Genomic DNA, 15,930 nt, shown 5'->3' with positions numbered 1-15,930 from the left:
ACCCCCCCAGCTCCGTTTTTGACCCCTCCAACACATACAGTGACAGACACACACAGTGACAGACACACACACACACACACACACACACACATACACACTGACAGACACACACACACACTGACACACACTGAGACACACACACACACTGAGACACACACACACACACTGACACACACTGAGACACACACACACACTAAGACACACACACACACACTGACAGACACACACACTGACAGACACAGTGACAGCCCCCTTCCCCCCGCCCCTGCCTTCCCCTCATGCCGCCTCCCGTCTCCCGCCTCTGCCTGTCACCCACCCGCCGCCTCACAACCTGCACCCGCACTCAATAGACACCTGCCGCCTCTCACCCACTCGACACACACCCGCCGCCTCTCACCCACTCCACACACACCCGCCACCTCTCACCCACTCGACACACACCCGCCGCCTCTCACCCACCCGACACACGCCTGCCGCCTCCCGCCCCTACGCACCGACATCACTGACCAGCCGCCACCTGCACTCACCAGACACCCGCCGCCTCACACTCACTCACACCCTAGCAGGACCCCCACCCACAGCCAGCACTCACTACCCACCCGCCACCTGTACTGAACACCCAACCGCCGCCTCACACCCTAGTGGGACCCCCACCCACAGCCAGCACTCACTACCCACCCGCCACCTGTACTGAACACCCACCCGCTGCCTCACACCCTAGCAGGACCCCCACCCACAGCCAGCACTCACTACCCACCCGCCACCTGTACTGAACACCCACCCGCCGCCTCACACCCTAGCGGGACACCCACCCACAGCCAGCACTCACTACCCACTCGCCACCCGTACTGAACACCCACCCGCCGCCTCACACCCACTCACACCCTAGCGGGACACACACCTCACATTTTACATCATTTATGTCACCAAAATATACATTGTACTGTGGTGTCTTTACAATAAACCATTTTAAAACAACATCGTATTACATTTTCTTCCATGTTTCTTTTCAACGTTATTATAAAACCTTTCCACCAAATAGTCATCCTATTGTTCCCCTATTTATACATAATACTACCTATTACGGATTTACATCCCGAGCAACGCCGGGTATATCAGCTAGTGATTAATAAAATTCAAGTGTTCCACTACAAACCAAGGTTGGAGAACCCTAGCATTGCTGTAATATATTCTGTGATGTAGCAAATGCAGGCCACAGAGTATATGTGAGTCTTACACTGTTCTGGCAATTGTAGGAGATAGTCTAGCTATATTTGAAGATAACTTTATAGCATGTATCATTGTTAGTCTCTACGTCTACACTTACAACCTTTCCTTTACAGCAGGATATTAATATATATATATTTAATTTTTCTGCCCTGATAAATGTTTTTTCAACCTAATGCAAGTCTATAGAAGAGAAGGAGCTCTCCAACATTTTGCTCTTCCTTTTAATCTCACTAAAAGGATCTTTGACCGGTAGTATGTCCAATATGCAGTGTATGGTATTTTTTTTATGATTTGGAGAGTTTAAGGCAGGAGGTGTAAGATTCCTCAACTCAATGGCCACGAATGTAACATATTCTAGCACAAAACCTGTTTGCAAAAGTAATGACAATTATGTGGTTACAGGAAACTAAGGATGATGTACTTGTTGTTTGAAAGTTTGGAATACTTGTTTTATTTCTGGCTCTGAGAGAACAATAGGAGAAAAATTAACATGAAGCATTTCATTTTGTCAACTGGATTTATGAAAAGGGATTGCACAAACAAGCCTCTAGTGTATTTATTGGTGCCATATAAATTAGATTGTTGTACCAGATTAGCAGAGACCTGGTAAGCTGGTCCTGACTTTTGAGCTCTGATTTGGTATAGAACATGGTTCAGTTTTTTCTAAGTAAAAATAAATTGGGATGAGAAGATATAGAACCAGGACTGGCAGATGCCATAACGCATAGTTATTGCGTGAGACAGTCTTAGAGAGACTCCACTGAAGCCTATGAGAGCACTGCTTCTAAAAATCGATGAGACAGATTTTCTGTGAGTGTCACTGATTTGTAGTCAGAGAGTTTACATATCTGTGGACCTACCTGGCCTTTATTTACTGACCAAAATACACATGAACTACAGTTCCCAATATTAGATTTTTCTTTTAAGAACTTTCAAGAATCAGAGAAGATGAGTTGGAAGTAAAGAGACACGCCAACTCATCTTCCCTTCTGTCATTCTGTAAAGAGACACACTAACTCATCTTCCCTTCTGTCATTCTGTAAAGAGAGACACCAACTCATCTTCCCTTCTGTCATTTTGTAAAGAGACACACCAACTCATCTTCCCTTCTGTCATTCTGTAAAGAGACACACTAACTCATCTTCCCTTCTGTCATTCTGTAAAGGGACACACCAACTCATCTTCCCTTCTGTCATTTTGTAAAAAGACACACCAACTCTTCTCTTCTGTCATTCTGTAAAGACACACACCAACTCTTCTCTTCTGTCATTCTGTAAAGAGACACACAAACTCATCTTCCTTTCTGTCATTCTGTAAAGGGGCACCAACTCACCTTCCCTTCTGTCATTCTGTAAAGAGACACTAACTCATCTTCCCTTCTGTCATTCTGTAAAGAGACACACCAAGTCATCTTCTCTTCTGTCATTCTGTAAAGAGACACACTAACTCATCTTCCCTTCTGTCATTCTGTAAAGGGACACACCAACTCATCTTCCCTTCTGTCATTTTGTAAAAAGACACACCAACTCTTCTCTTCTGTCATTCTGTAAAGACACACACCAACTCTTCTCTTCTGTCATTCTGTAAAGAGACACACAAACTCATCTTCCTTTCTGTCATTCTGTAAAGGGGCACCAACTCACCTTCCCTTCTGTCATTCTGTAAAGACACACCAACTCATCTTCCCTTGTGTCATTCTGTAAAGAGACACACCAAGTCATCTTCTCTTCTGTCATTCTGTAAAGAGACACACCAACTCATCTTCCCTTCTGTCATTCTGGAAAGAGACATACTAACTCATCTTCTCTTCTGTCATTCTGTAAAAAGAGACACCAAATCATCTTCTCTTCTGTCCTTCTGTAAAGAGACACTAACTCATCTTCTCTTCTGTCATTCTGTAAAGAGACACACCAACTCATCTTCCCTTCTGTCATTCTGTAAAGAGACACACCAACTCATCTTCCCTTCTGTAAAAAGACACCAACTCATCTTCCCTTCTGTCATTCTGTAAAGAGACATACTAACTCCTCCTCTGTCATTCTGTAAAGAGACACACCAACATCCTCTGTCATTCTGCAAATCTCTTGAAAAAGTGTCATTTATTTAACTTTTTGGCCAAAGCGTATAAGCCTGCGAGCCACTTTCAAAGCATGACCATCTGATCATGCAGCTACTAACACTAACTGATTAAAATCCATCTGCCGATGACATCCGCCTCTCCTACTGTCTTATCACCTCTCACTCCCGCCTACAAAATTCCTGCTGCCTCCCCCCCCCAACCGTCCTTTCTCTCTCTCTGGTTTTCCCTACCACGCACCATCAGACTCTCCTCCAGCTTTCAGACATTTAAAAACTCTAAGAAAACTTACATTTTAAGGAAGGCTATCTGGCATACCCCCGACATATACCCCACTCCCGCTAACCCTATTGGTCCCAGCTGTGTGACTGGACCAAAATCCACGCTACCTAACACCCCCTAACATCTATACACCCAAACCTCAATGGGACCTGCAATGCGACTGGACCCTACCCCATAATAATGTATACTCCATCCCACAATTAGCAGCTATTTTACCTTTTGTTTCAACATTGCCCCTTATTCCCTCTAGACTGTAGCCTCTCAGGAGCAGGACACTCATTACCTTCTGTATCTGTTTGCTTATTTGTCCTTTTTTGTATGTCAGTCTATTTATGTAATATACATAACATTATACTGCCATTGTACCGTGCTACGGAATATGTTGACTCTTTACAAATAATGATGATAATAATTGCTAAACTGCACAGTATAGTTGTACTATGGTACAATACCCGTTAAGGATTGTTATATACAGTATGTCTACTTTACTTGTAACCACAGTAGGATGTGAATCTTGCGAGATAAGTGGTTTACTAACAGTCTGTGTCCCGCTGATAGAAATGAAAATTGGAAGTGCTCCCAATGCTGGAATTAAATGTTAATTGAATCATATGTCCTCACAAATTTTCTTAAGGATGTAAGTAAGAAACCCAGTAAGTAACACCCTGCCACCAAACAACTCTTGGCATTTCTTTCTGCAATTATAAGTTTTTATTGTGTACCAACATAATCACAGCTGCAACAAAAATGCTGCTAATCTAAGGACAGAAAAACATTTTTTTAAATATAATTACTTTCAATGACAGGCGTCACAGGGTTACAGTAGTGACATGAATTTTTAAGCACACATATTTAACAAAGTAAAACAGGTTGTCCTGAAGTTTACAGAGATAATATGTGTACAGTGGGAATAGAAACATTGTAAAAACCCAATTTTGTTTTGTTTTTCTTTATACCAGAGGTGGGCAACTGCAGTCCTCACGGGCCACCAACAGGGCAGGTTTTAAGGATATCCCTGCTTCAGCACAGGTGTCTGAATCAGTGGCTCAGTCAGAGACTGTGCCACCTGACAACCTGACCTGTCGTGGCCCTTGAGGACTGGAGTTGCCCACCACTGGCTTATGCATATGTCCAGTATGTTTTACAATTCTTGTCCAGCTAGTCATGGCTGATTGGAGGGTGGCAACCTCCTTCCTAATTTAAGCTCACCCCCTCCCACATTTAAATGGTTAAGGGCTCACTCCATAGCATCTTCCACTCAGGGGAACTGGCTTGCTTGCAGTTTGGCTGTGACATCTCTAATACAGAGTGCTTTTCCTGGTAATGTACAGGTTAATAAAAGTTTCAGTCAGACTTAGAACTTTGCAACTAATATTGACAGATTTACTATAAATCATTCTTCCTGTTATTACACAGGTTATTAAGAATTTATATTAGCGTTAGGAACCCCTGATATGTGGTCTGCCGTGCCGTTGGCTCAGGGGCTTACAACAATTTTGGCCAAAAATGTCAAACTAAAAGACCATTTTACTTAGTAGATATTTATACATATATATTTAGGCACTGTACCGTGTATAAGTCTCACTGGATGTGCTAAAACTGAGCTTTGTCTGTGTTTTATGTTCTGTCTCTGGTTTTAAATATATATTGCCATGCTCAGTAGCACTCCTCTGTGACACTCATATGCTTATATATATGTTGTGGTTATTTTGGGGGTTCAATAGGAGCTTGTTAGGTGTCCAGTATGTTTTATGCATATGTAGCAGACGCCATTGCCCCCGCTGGCGTGTTGTAGTGCGATACACACAACGTAGCCAGCGGGAGCTGACACCATTGTGTATGAATTAGCCGCGGGTAAAGGGCCGGGGCTAACGCGTTATTTAACCGCATCTGCAATTGCAATAACGTCTGCTACATCTGTATCCTGCCCCTTGTGTACACATTAACCATATAAACAGACAAACAAACGGAAAATCCTGCACACCGGGTGCACATAAAATATTAATTTTTAAAAATAAATGAAAAAATGGCTTCTCAGTTGTGTCCGTGAGAACTAAATCACGTAATGAGAAGAATGGAAGATAGATTGTATATCTAGACTGGTTTGGCTTTTAAATGTGGCTCGCGTTTGATCAGCTCATCCCAAAGTTTCCATGGTACCACAACGAGGGATTTTTATAATTCATGGATAATATTAATCTTAAAATACTGTTATTTTCAGATTAGCATTTCATCTGAGACTTTCTTGGTTATTATGTAAAATCAACAACGATATACTGGGTTATTGTAAGACAGCACATCTTCTAAAATAGGAAGGCAATATGTACTGTAGTCTCTTCTTTTACCAAGTCTTCAGCAAATCTGCAGCTAGGTCCTAAAGGAAATATTAAAACAACAAGTAATGACAGTTCACATGTACAGTTCACACGTACAATTGACAAAAGACCCTAACTTACATGTTAGTCTCAAATATTTTGCCTTCCAGGTTCTTAATCGGAATCCTCATTTATAATTACTTAAAGTTGCTGCAAGCATTCATCGTCTTGTAATTCCGGATATCTTTAATTCGTTTTCAAATCTATGCCCACAGCCCATCATCAAGGAGTATCATGGTTAATATACTATGTATTATTTATATCAAAATGTGTGGTAATCAAGTAGAAGTTTGTGATGTACTGTATGGTCTCAGAATGAAAAGGGGGCAGTAAAGACTTGTTGCTTTGCCGTGCAATTGCATTTTTACGAAATAGACTGTATTCTTATTTGAATCCATGTCGTCAGTTTTGGGATTGTTTGATATGAGACCTTGGCGTAAAGTAGCTTTGGGGGGCCTATGGTAGACATGTACCGTACAGGCTCTCATGAGATTCCTGTCTTGCAAAAGCGTCGGTGAAATGAATCAATGACTGGATTCTTAAAAATCAAAAAGGCGTATTATTACCAAGTCTGCCGTCCAATATATTAATAACATTTGTCTATTTTTTTCTTCTTCAGATGGAAACCCTTATACATGGTGGGTTGGAAAAGGCAATGAGAAGCATCACTATTGGGGAGGTTCTGGCCCTGGTATTCAGAAATGTGCATGTGGGATTGAGAGGAACTGCAGTGACAGCAAGTTCTACTGTAACTGTGATGCTGACCACAGGCAATGGTAAGGAACGTCAAGAATTGTATTAAAGTCCCCATTACATATAGAGTTTTTTTGTAAAGGTTCTAACTCTAAGATATTACTGGCCTGCTTTCTTCCCGAGACACCATGCAAGAATATAAGTCCACAGTATATCCTCAAAGAACGCTTTGAAATGTATACTATACATAGGGTGACCAGATTTTGAAAATGAAAAACCGGGACACAAAATTTTTTTTTATTAATATAACAAATGACATTACTAAAAATGAATATTATAATGATATTTATCTAATAGTGTCACCATTGATGCTGTATTATTCAGTCTACCTCTTCCCATTCTCTCCTCTACCTTCTCCCCCAGCGGGGCCGCCAACAGAAATCATGCTCCCCCCCCCACCCGCTCCCCACCCCCAAAATCTAGATCTAGCAGAAAGCAGTATAGGTTATTTCGGTGTAGGTATAAGGCAGTTAAGATAAGACAAGCGACACAGAGAGAAACACAGAGAGAGACAGAGAGAGAGAGACACACACAGAGAGAGAGAGACACACAGAGAGAGAGAGACACAGAGAGAGAGAGAGAGAGACACACACACAGAGAGAGAGAGAGAAACAGAGAGAGAGACACAGAGAGAGAGAGAGAGAGACAGAGAGACAGAGAGAGACACAGAGAGAGAGGGTGACACAGAGAGAGGGTGACACACAGAGAGAGAGAGTGACACACAGAGTGAGAGTGACACACAGAGTGAGAGTGACACACAGAGAGAGTGACACACAGAGAGAGAGTGACAGAGAGAGAGAGAGAGAGAGAGAGAGACACACACACAGAGCCACAGCGACACACACAGCCACTGATACACACACACACTGATACACACACACACACAGCCACTGATACACACACACACTGATACACACACACACACTGCCACTGATATACACACACACACAGCCACTGATACACACACAAAGCCACTTATACACACACAGACACCAATATACACACACACAGCCACCGACACACACACACACACTGATACACACACACCGCCACAGCCACCGATACACACACAGCCACCGATACTTACACACACACACACACACACACTGATACACACACACACTGATATACACACACATTGATACACACACACACATACTGATACACACACACACTGATACACACACACATACTGATACACACACACACATACTGATACACACACACTGATACACACTGATACACACACACACACACACACTGATACACACACACACACTGATACACACTGATACACACTGATACGCACACACGAACACACACTGATACACACACACACACACACACACACACACACACTGATACACACACACTGATACACACACACACTGACACACACACACTGATACACACACACACACACACACACACAGATATACACACACACAGATATACACATACACACACACAGATATACACACACACAGATATACACACACACACAGATATACACACACATACACACACATACACACACACACACACACTGATACACACACACACTGATACACACACACAGATATACACACACACACAACAGATGTACACACACACACACACAGATATACACACACACACACACACACACACAGATATACACACACACAACAGATGTACACACACACAGATATACACATACACACATACACAGATATACACACACACAGATACACACACACAGATACACACACACACAGTGGTGTAGGTGAGCAGAGGCAGCAACGGATGTGAGTGACTGGGGGGGAGGGGGGAGGGGGGAGGGAAGGCTGGCGATCCGAGCAGGCAGCTCCCCGCCTCCCCCTGCACTCACCGCCAGCCAGCGGCAGCGACCGCGCACCACCACTGACCCCTCCCCCCCCCGCGCCAAGGGGAGCGCCAGGAGGCAAAGGGGGGACAGGAGGCAAAGGGGGGACACCCCCCACCCCGGCGGGTGCACCCCCGCTACCACTTCCTATAAACCCAGGCGGGTGGCCGGGGCAGAGGGGAGGGCGGGGGTGGTAACCGTGCAGCCGACAGAGGAGTGGGAAGTGAGACACACACCACTCACCGTGTGCTCACCTCTGTAGAAAGAAGTGGAAGCCCCGCCCCCGCTTCCTCTGATCTGCAGCCAATCCCCTGCGGCCTGGCCGGCATGCTAAGCCCTGCCCCCGGCATCCATTCATTCTACAGGCTCAGCATTCATTCTCCATAGAATAAACTTACCTGCTCCCGCATCTCCTCACCGCCGCCGCCTTGCCCCATACCGGGACCAGGGCCAAAAACTGGGACATTTCCGGGACGGACCGGCAACTGGGACAGGGCACAAAAAAAACGGGACTGTCCCGGCAAAACCGGGACGAATGGTCACCCTACAGTATGTAATGTCTGCCAGTGTTTCAGAAACACAAGTGACCTGAGTTCAGGGAGGGGAGGCAGATATTATTTAAGTGTAACGTAAACCCAAATCATATTTTGTAAACACAATCTATTTCATAGTCTAATGAGTGGTACTAAGGTCGAAAAAAATCTTTTAAGGAAGAATAAATATATAATCAAATAATTGACACCATACATTGGCAATATTTATCAAAGGAGAATGAATCACGGCAGTAGATACGCAATACATGCATGAGCTGGTTGTTGAAGGAGAACTTCCCAAAAGTTTGAGAATGGTAAGTATAGTGTTCCATGCATTAATCTACTTTATGCAGCACCAGCCATGTACACAATACTTTACAGAGTTATCATGGGGCACAATAAATGTGATTTATGTTGTCACTTGTGAACTAGGCTAGTGTAATAATTTGTTTAGTAAAGACACCTCCTTCATTCAGCAAAGAACTGCACAGCTATCATGTCATCTCATAACTGCTCTAATGCTCATCTGGTGCAAATGACTCCTGGAGGAACTTTGCTTCAGATTGATGATATTGTTTTACATCAGTCCTTGGCATGAGAGAACATAATGATATGATAATAATTAAAATTTTAACAATAATTCTTTGCACCTATCCATGCAGAATTGCTGCCAAAGAACAGTTCTAAAATGAACACTTGGTTGGAACACAGTGTTTTGCTTGTCTGCTATAGAAATGTTCTGCACACTACAGTACAACTGTCAGTACTGCCGTCTCAATGATTGAATACTCCTGTAGGGCCTTTGTTCACTAAGCATTACCGCACCACATTTCCAATTTGCATTTATATTAACTAAAGTTGATAATGTGCGCCTTTGTGTATATATGTATTTTACTGTAAATCAAATGACCAAATGAATCACAACAGTATTGCATTATTCTGTAGGCAGTTTCAGTTACAATGTACACATCGAATATTTCATTATAATAGACTAAAGCTGGACATTACTGCTTCAACAGAACACCATTCTCTCCCCCCACAAGAAAAACATCAATGTCACAGTTTTAGAAAGTGAACGGAGAGAGTTTTCAATATAAATCATAATCTAATACTAGAAAGGTTAGCCATTCATTACAGGTCTAAAATATTTGGGGTATATTTACCAAGCACGGCTAAGCCATAATACATCTTATGGTGTTGTAAAATTTGTTATAGCCTGTCACGTACGACAGCCAGATAGCACGCAACCTGCATACAGGACAAGGGTTAATACTGACGCTCACAAGCGCTCCCACTTTTCACCTCTGCAAAGGTCTGTCAAATGGACAATATCTCCTCTACAGGATCAAGTATCAATACACAACCCGCTACTCTAGCCAACCCCCCTTTCTCCTCTGCAAGGAACCAGTGAGTTAATACAGCTCAACCCCATTATAGTGCGATCCGCTACAACGCGAACCCGCTAATAACGCGGATCCGCTTATAACGCGGTCTCATTCTGTGGCCCCCAAGGACCGTGTTATAACGAGGTTCAGCTGTATTAACCCCTACTCAAATGCAAATCATAACTATCCACTGCCACCACCTGAGGGTATGCAAATATGATAAAAGATCTCTGACTAAAATATTTGCTTTATTATAGAAAAAATACGCACTTTAACACACAAAAATCTGTTGTAGCTAAATGTGTCCGAATCATCATTTCTCTCCCCAGAGCGTGCAGTCAGCTCATTCAGAGCCCAAAGTATTACTTATTAAATGTTTTAATATATAAAAATACAGTGCTTAGATTACAGAAAAGGTATTACAAAAAAATATACAGTTACAATATAAGGCAGAACAACTTCTTAAAATAAAAGTAGAGAACATAAAAAGGGAACCTATACTTTACCAACTGCATAGATTCCCCCCCCCCCTGCCCAGAGAGGTCACTGGTAAGAAACAATGAAATATCCCGTATCTGGTCTCAAATACTCCTCTGTGGACATCTAATTTTCATAATACTTGCTCAGCCTTAAATACAATTCTTTCCCATTGAACACAACCTCAACCCAGCCCCCGTCGTAAATCAGTGGTGAGATTGACAATCTTACAACAGAGTAAAACACCTCCCCCAAAGGACGTTTAAAACTCCTTTTCCATATCTAAATGTACTCATAACTTCACCGCTGTAATACTCACATGTGAGACACATTAATGCATTCAGGCCCTCATGGCAGATATAACAGTGTAATCCTAAAATTAAGAGAAATATTAATATCTGTCTCTTAGTACTTGCTAGACCTCAAGTGTCTGTAGTCATTTTGTGCGACTCGGTTCCACAGATACACACATGTAATTTTTTGCATGTTCACCAGAGGATGTCTCATCATATTCTCATATTTAATAAGGTCACTCAGTTTGATACCTTCTGTAGCCATGCCCCTGCCCATCCATACACCCCCTGCCGAGAGATGCTTTGAAGCTCTGTCTCCTGTGTACAGAAAGCTCTCCCAGGGGCTATATTTTACACCCACGTCTCCAGACGTTGCCCTTATCTGTCTCTACCTGCAAAAAAGTGTTAACATACAATAAGCTCACGCTTTGTACTTTTCACCCAACTGCAATCAAGGCCTTTTGAAGCCCCCATATTTCTGAAAAGACCAACCACACATGTATTTTAAGCTCAAACTGTAGCTCATTAACTCCCTTAAGCATGAGAGGGATAAAAATACCTATATAACCCTGTTTCCCCCTCCCCCCCAATCTAACATAGGATCTATCTTGGGGAAACTTATGCTGGTTACTTCTTTGAGTGTGGTGCAAACCTGCTGGTAACAGGGGGCCCTGAGTCACCCGCATGGTGTTATAGGGGAATGACAGGACAGGCTTCTGGGGTCTTGCCCGAATCGTACTCATGGGTGCAGCGCTTCCATCTCTTGCAGCCCCCCGATGTATGGGGAGAAGTCTTTGCAGGAGAACCTCTTTACCTTCTTCCCAATAGACTTCACTCTCAGGACAGAAGTATAGTAAAACACAGATCTTTTTATTCTCTCCGTATTAAGCACAGCAGTCAGATCTCAGCTTGTAGGGCTTCCACCCTCAGGATGTCCCTGGACCTCACTTCCAGCCAAAAGGCACCAGGAGCAGTCTCAGCTCTTCCTTTACTCTCTGGTACTCCCACCGCTCCCCTAAGGGAGGGCACACAGTGTACAGAGCCCTGCACACTGGACTCGGGTAGACCAGCCTCTCTCACGGTAGAGGCAACTGACTTAATACAGGAAGTACAGTGCATTAAGTACAGATCCAGTAGGAACCACCCTTATCCCTCTGATTGGACACAAGGCCTGATTGTACTACCTTCTCTGACTACCTGCACTGCAGTGTGTGGGGAAAACCCATGATTATTCCTGGCAACTTACCCTTACTAGGACTTACTTCCAGGAGGAGGGCAGACCTATAGCCCAAAACCAATCAGGGCTACAACTATTATCTCATGACATTATCATGACATAGCCATAAGGTGTTTTATATATTTGCACCGCCTAGTAAAGATAATGGGCTTTATGGTATCTTAAAGAACCATAAAGTGTTTTTTAGTAGTCTTAGTTAATAGCAGTTTCTCCAATTATAAAGGAAAAAATACAGAGATAAAATAATAAACAATCTAGACAACACAGTACAATATATTTGCTTTATACAACTCCATAAACTCAAATAGAAATTACCAGGTACAGAATATAATACATATAAACCTACAGTATGCACCTATTGTATTGCATTACATTTCATCAAGGCCATTCCAATGTAACAATGAAATTGGACAAGTATTTCCTAGGTAGTGGATCTATTGATTTCAGATTGTATTGTATGTCTTTATTTATATAGCGCCATTAATGTACATAGCGCTTCACAGCAGTAATACATGTGGTAATCCAATAAATAACAGATGTAAGCCCTTCACTTTTCAGAGGCCTGCCACATCTTGTACAGCTTGCCTTCCTGTCAGTGAAGGTGGAACAGCTTTTGGAGATCCAGTGGAAAAAAAGGGGAGCCCTGACATACATAGGCGGCATGACTGCAGAACCAAGCTTTTCCCCCTTGCATTCTCCCTATTTTGGTGGGCATGAATCCCCCCCCCCCCTTCCCTTCAGCTATGTCCCTCAGTTGGGCATGAATGGGTGGACAATAGTTAGGGAAAGCTAGGGAGGTGGATGGATTGTGAAAGGGGACTGTGCAGGCCATAAAAGGTAGAGGGAGAGGCCTTGGAGCTCAGTCAAGCACTTCCAGGCCACGGGAAATCTCCCATCTGTCCCTCCCTTGCGAAGCAATGTATACAAAAGAGGTTTGTACCTAGCACAGCCTCCCAGAGGCTCAGTAATACAATATTTTATTTAAAAACTCATAAAGGAAGTATCTCCAGACACTTGTACACATTTCACACCAGGAGGCACTTTTTCAAAGAGTAACCACAAAGTCTAGATGTTGCTTATTTATACTACCATGATAATTACTCACGAAAAAAAGGTACATCATACTCATTCATTAATTGCCTAAATATACAAAAGATCCAAATCCCTAATATGGAATTATATCAAATTAGTTCATTTATCATTTCCACATAAGAGATGCTCAGGCTATTGCAAAATAAGTATGGAAAATAGAGGAGAAATTGAAGGGGGAAAAAAGTGACCATGAGATGAAAGTTACTGATCAATATCATTTATAAAAACGTGTTTGAAGTTCTAATCTGACTGGAGCCCTCTGGTCATGACGATTAAGCACCACCCAGCTCACCATTTGTCAGCATTCTTAATAACAATATACTGATTGTTCTTTAAAGAAAATGGAGCTTCTTTTTCTCCAACAATCAAGGTTTAAGAATTCCTTGCATTGTTATAATTAGGAGTGACCTGAAGGCCCAAAAAGAGTCAGCCAGGTGAGTGGTGGAGACAGCCTGTAGCTGATGGGAGGCGGAGCCAGCGGTGCGAGAGGACGGCAAAGAGGATCGGGTACGCGCGCGCCCTGTAAGGTTCCCGTGCACACACCCCGGCCACGAGTGGGAGGATGCTGATTGCGCCGCGGAGGAGCGGCGTGGCGTCCGACCGGAGGAGGTAAGGAGTCGACGGGGAGGGGGTCTGGGACGAGCGGCCGCACTGGGAGCCTAGATGAAGGGGACCCGCTGAGAGGCGTGTATCCCCCGATCGCTTACAGTACCCTCCCCTTGAGGATCAGACTCCGGACGATCCTCCCAAGGCTTGTGAGGAGATTTCCGACTAAATTGTTTAAAAAGAGCTGGGGCATGAATGTGATGACAAGGTACCCAGGAACGTTCCTCCGGACCATATCCCTTCCAATGAACGAGGAACTGAAGTTTGCCCTTAGAAAAACGTGAATCGAGAATGGAGTGAACCTCAAATTCTTGTTGCGCTTGTATTACGATAGGGTTGGGTCTATGAGAACGGTCCGGAAAATGTACATTCTGAATGAAGGGTTTCAGAAGGGAAACGTGGAACACTGAGGGTATCCTCATAGGCTACTGGATTCATCCGTTCGAGGACCTTGAAGGGACCCAAGAATCTGGGCGCCAGCATCTGTGAAGGAGTTTTAAGTTTAATATTTTTTGAAGAAAGCCAGACTCTGTCTCCAGGTTTGTACTCCGGAGCCACCTGACATCGCCGATCTGCTTGAGCCTTTTGTTTTTGGAGGGCCCCTTGCAAGGCTTTTTGAATCTTTTTCCAGGAGACTTGTAGATTAGAAACTTGGATATCTGCTGCAGGTACACCAGAGGGCAGGGAAGAGAGAGGAAGGCTGCTGGGGTGGAACCCAAAATTAATGAAGAAAGGCAACTCTTGCGTGGATTCATTCTTCAACGAATTAATTGTGAACTCCGCCCAGGGTAGTAGGTCCAAACAGTTGTCTTGAGAGTCTGACACAAAAGCATCTGAGATACTGCTCCAAGGTCTGATTCATTCTCTCTGTCTGGCCGTTGGTCTGTGGGTGGTAACCCGAGGAGAAGAGGAGAGATATGCCATGTCTCTGAGAAAATGTTCGCCAAAAATTAGAAATGAATTGAGTACCCCTGTCCGAGACAATGGTGAGTGGAACGCCGTGTAGCCTGAAAATTTCTTTAGAAAAGATGTCAGCCAAGGTAGCTGAATTGGGGAGACCCTTGAGAGGTACAAAGTGTGTGTGCTTGGAAAATATGTCCACTACTACAAGGATCGTATTCATCCCCTTAGAAGGAGGAAGTTCCACAATAAAGTCCATGAAAATATGCTTCCAAGGCCATTCCGGAATAGGAAGGGGAAGGAGAAGACCGGGTGGCTTGTGTCGGGCGGACTTGCTCTGAGACTGGACAGACTCTGGTGAAATCAAAAATGTCTTTACTCATATTAGGTCATATTAGGCCAAAAGGTCAGTTTAATAAGATCCACTGTCCTCTTGAAGCCAGGATGACTAGCTGATCTGGAAGAATGCCCCCACTGCAAGATCTTGTGGCGAAAATGTGGAGCAGTGTACAGACGTTCTTCTGGCACCTTAAATCTCCTAGGGATATGAGCCTAGGCTTTGGTGATCTCATCCAGGATGTCGAAAGTATTGGCAGAAATAATGTATTTTGCAGGAAGAATAGACTCTGAAGATTCGTAAGATCCTTCCTCTGTAGAGAACTGGCGAGAAAGTGCATCGGCCTTGATATTCTTGGTACCCGGAATATAAGAAATCGTGTAATTGAAACGAGAAAAAAAAAGTGCCCAACATGCTTGACGGGATCCCAGACGACGAGCACCCTCAATATACAATACGTTTTTGTGATCGGTGAGAATTGCTACTGGC

At 43.6% G+C, this 15,930-nt stretch overlaps 1 protein-coding gene across 2 annotated transcripts in view; it reads left to right on the top strand.

Annotated features, from left to right (window-relative positions):
• Positions 1-15,930, top strand: part of CNTNAP2 (contactin associated protein 2) — a 1,988,831-nt gene that overhangs the window by 1,684,656 nt on the left and 288,245 nt on the right. For both annotated transcript variants that reach the window (XM_075586746.1, XM_075586748.1), the window contains one exon: positions 6,584-6,740. In XM_075586746.1, the coding sequence (XP_075442861.1) occupies positions 6,584-6,740 (157 nt within the window). The remainder of the gene's footprint in view (positions 1-6,583; positions 6,741-15,930) is intronic.

Source organism: Ascaphus truei, chromosome 2 (genome assembly GCF_040206685.1).
Source record: "Ascaphus truei isolate aAscTru1 chromosome 2, aAscTru1.hap1, whole genome shotgun sequence".
Classification (NCBI taxonomy): domain Eukaryota; kingdom Metazoa; phylum Chordata; class Amphibia; order Anura; family Ascaphidae; genus Ascaphus; species Ascaphus truei.
Note: the sequence above shows the minus strand (reverse complement) of the source record. Positions and strands in the feature narration are given on the sequence as shown.